General features: G+C 70.5%; 1 protein-coding gene across 1 annotated transcript in view; it reads right to left on the bottom strand.

Annotated features, from left to right (window-relative positions):
- plekhg4 (pleckstrin homology domain containing, family G (with RhoGef domain) member 4) overlaps window positions 1-278 on the bottom strand; it is a 12,318-nt gene that overhangs the window by 6,599 nt on the left and 5,441 nt on the right. Inside the window, exon 15 of the mRNA XM_019893197.1 lies at window positions 91-276. Within this exon, the coding sequence (XP_019748756.1) occupies window positions 91-276 (186 nt within the window). The remainder of the gene's footprint in view (window positions 1-90; window positions 277-278) is intronic.

The raw sequence follows: 278 nt of genomic DNA, 5'->3' as shown, positions 1-278 counted from the left end.
CGGCTTCAGTGCCGGCCAACGGCAACGCCAAAGACCCCAAATCACTCGGACCTGTGTTACCGTAGCAACAACCCAAGGATGTCGACCCACCTTCCGTCACCTTCCGCCGGCGAACTCTCGGTCCCCGCCCGGAGGCTGCGCCGGCCCGCCTCGGCGCCGCTGACCTCCAAACCTCGGATGAACACGCCCGTGTTTCCTCTGCGCGCCGGCTCGCTCGGGCCGCGGGCCGCCGACGGGCCCGAGCGGCAAGCCTGCGGGGCGGCGGGACGATCGAAGCT

Source organism: Hippocampus comes, unplaced genomic scaffold (genome assembly GCF_001891065.2).
Source record: "Hippocampus comes isolate QL1 unplaced genomic scaffold, H_comes_QL1_v1.1 scaffold378, whole genome shotgun sequence".
Lineage (NCBI taxonomy): Eukaryota > Metazoa > Chordata > Actinopteri > Syngnathiformes > Syngnathidae > Hippocampus > Hippocampus comes.
The sequence above is the reverse complement of the archived record's forward strand: the minus strand, read 5'-3'. Positions and strand labels throughout refer to the sequence as shown.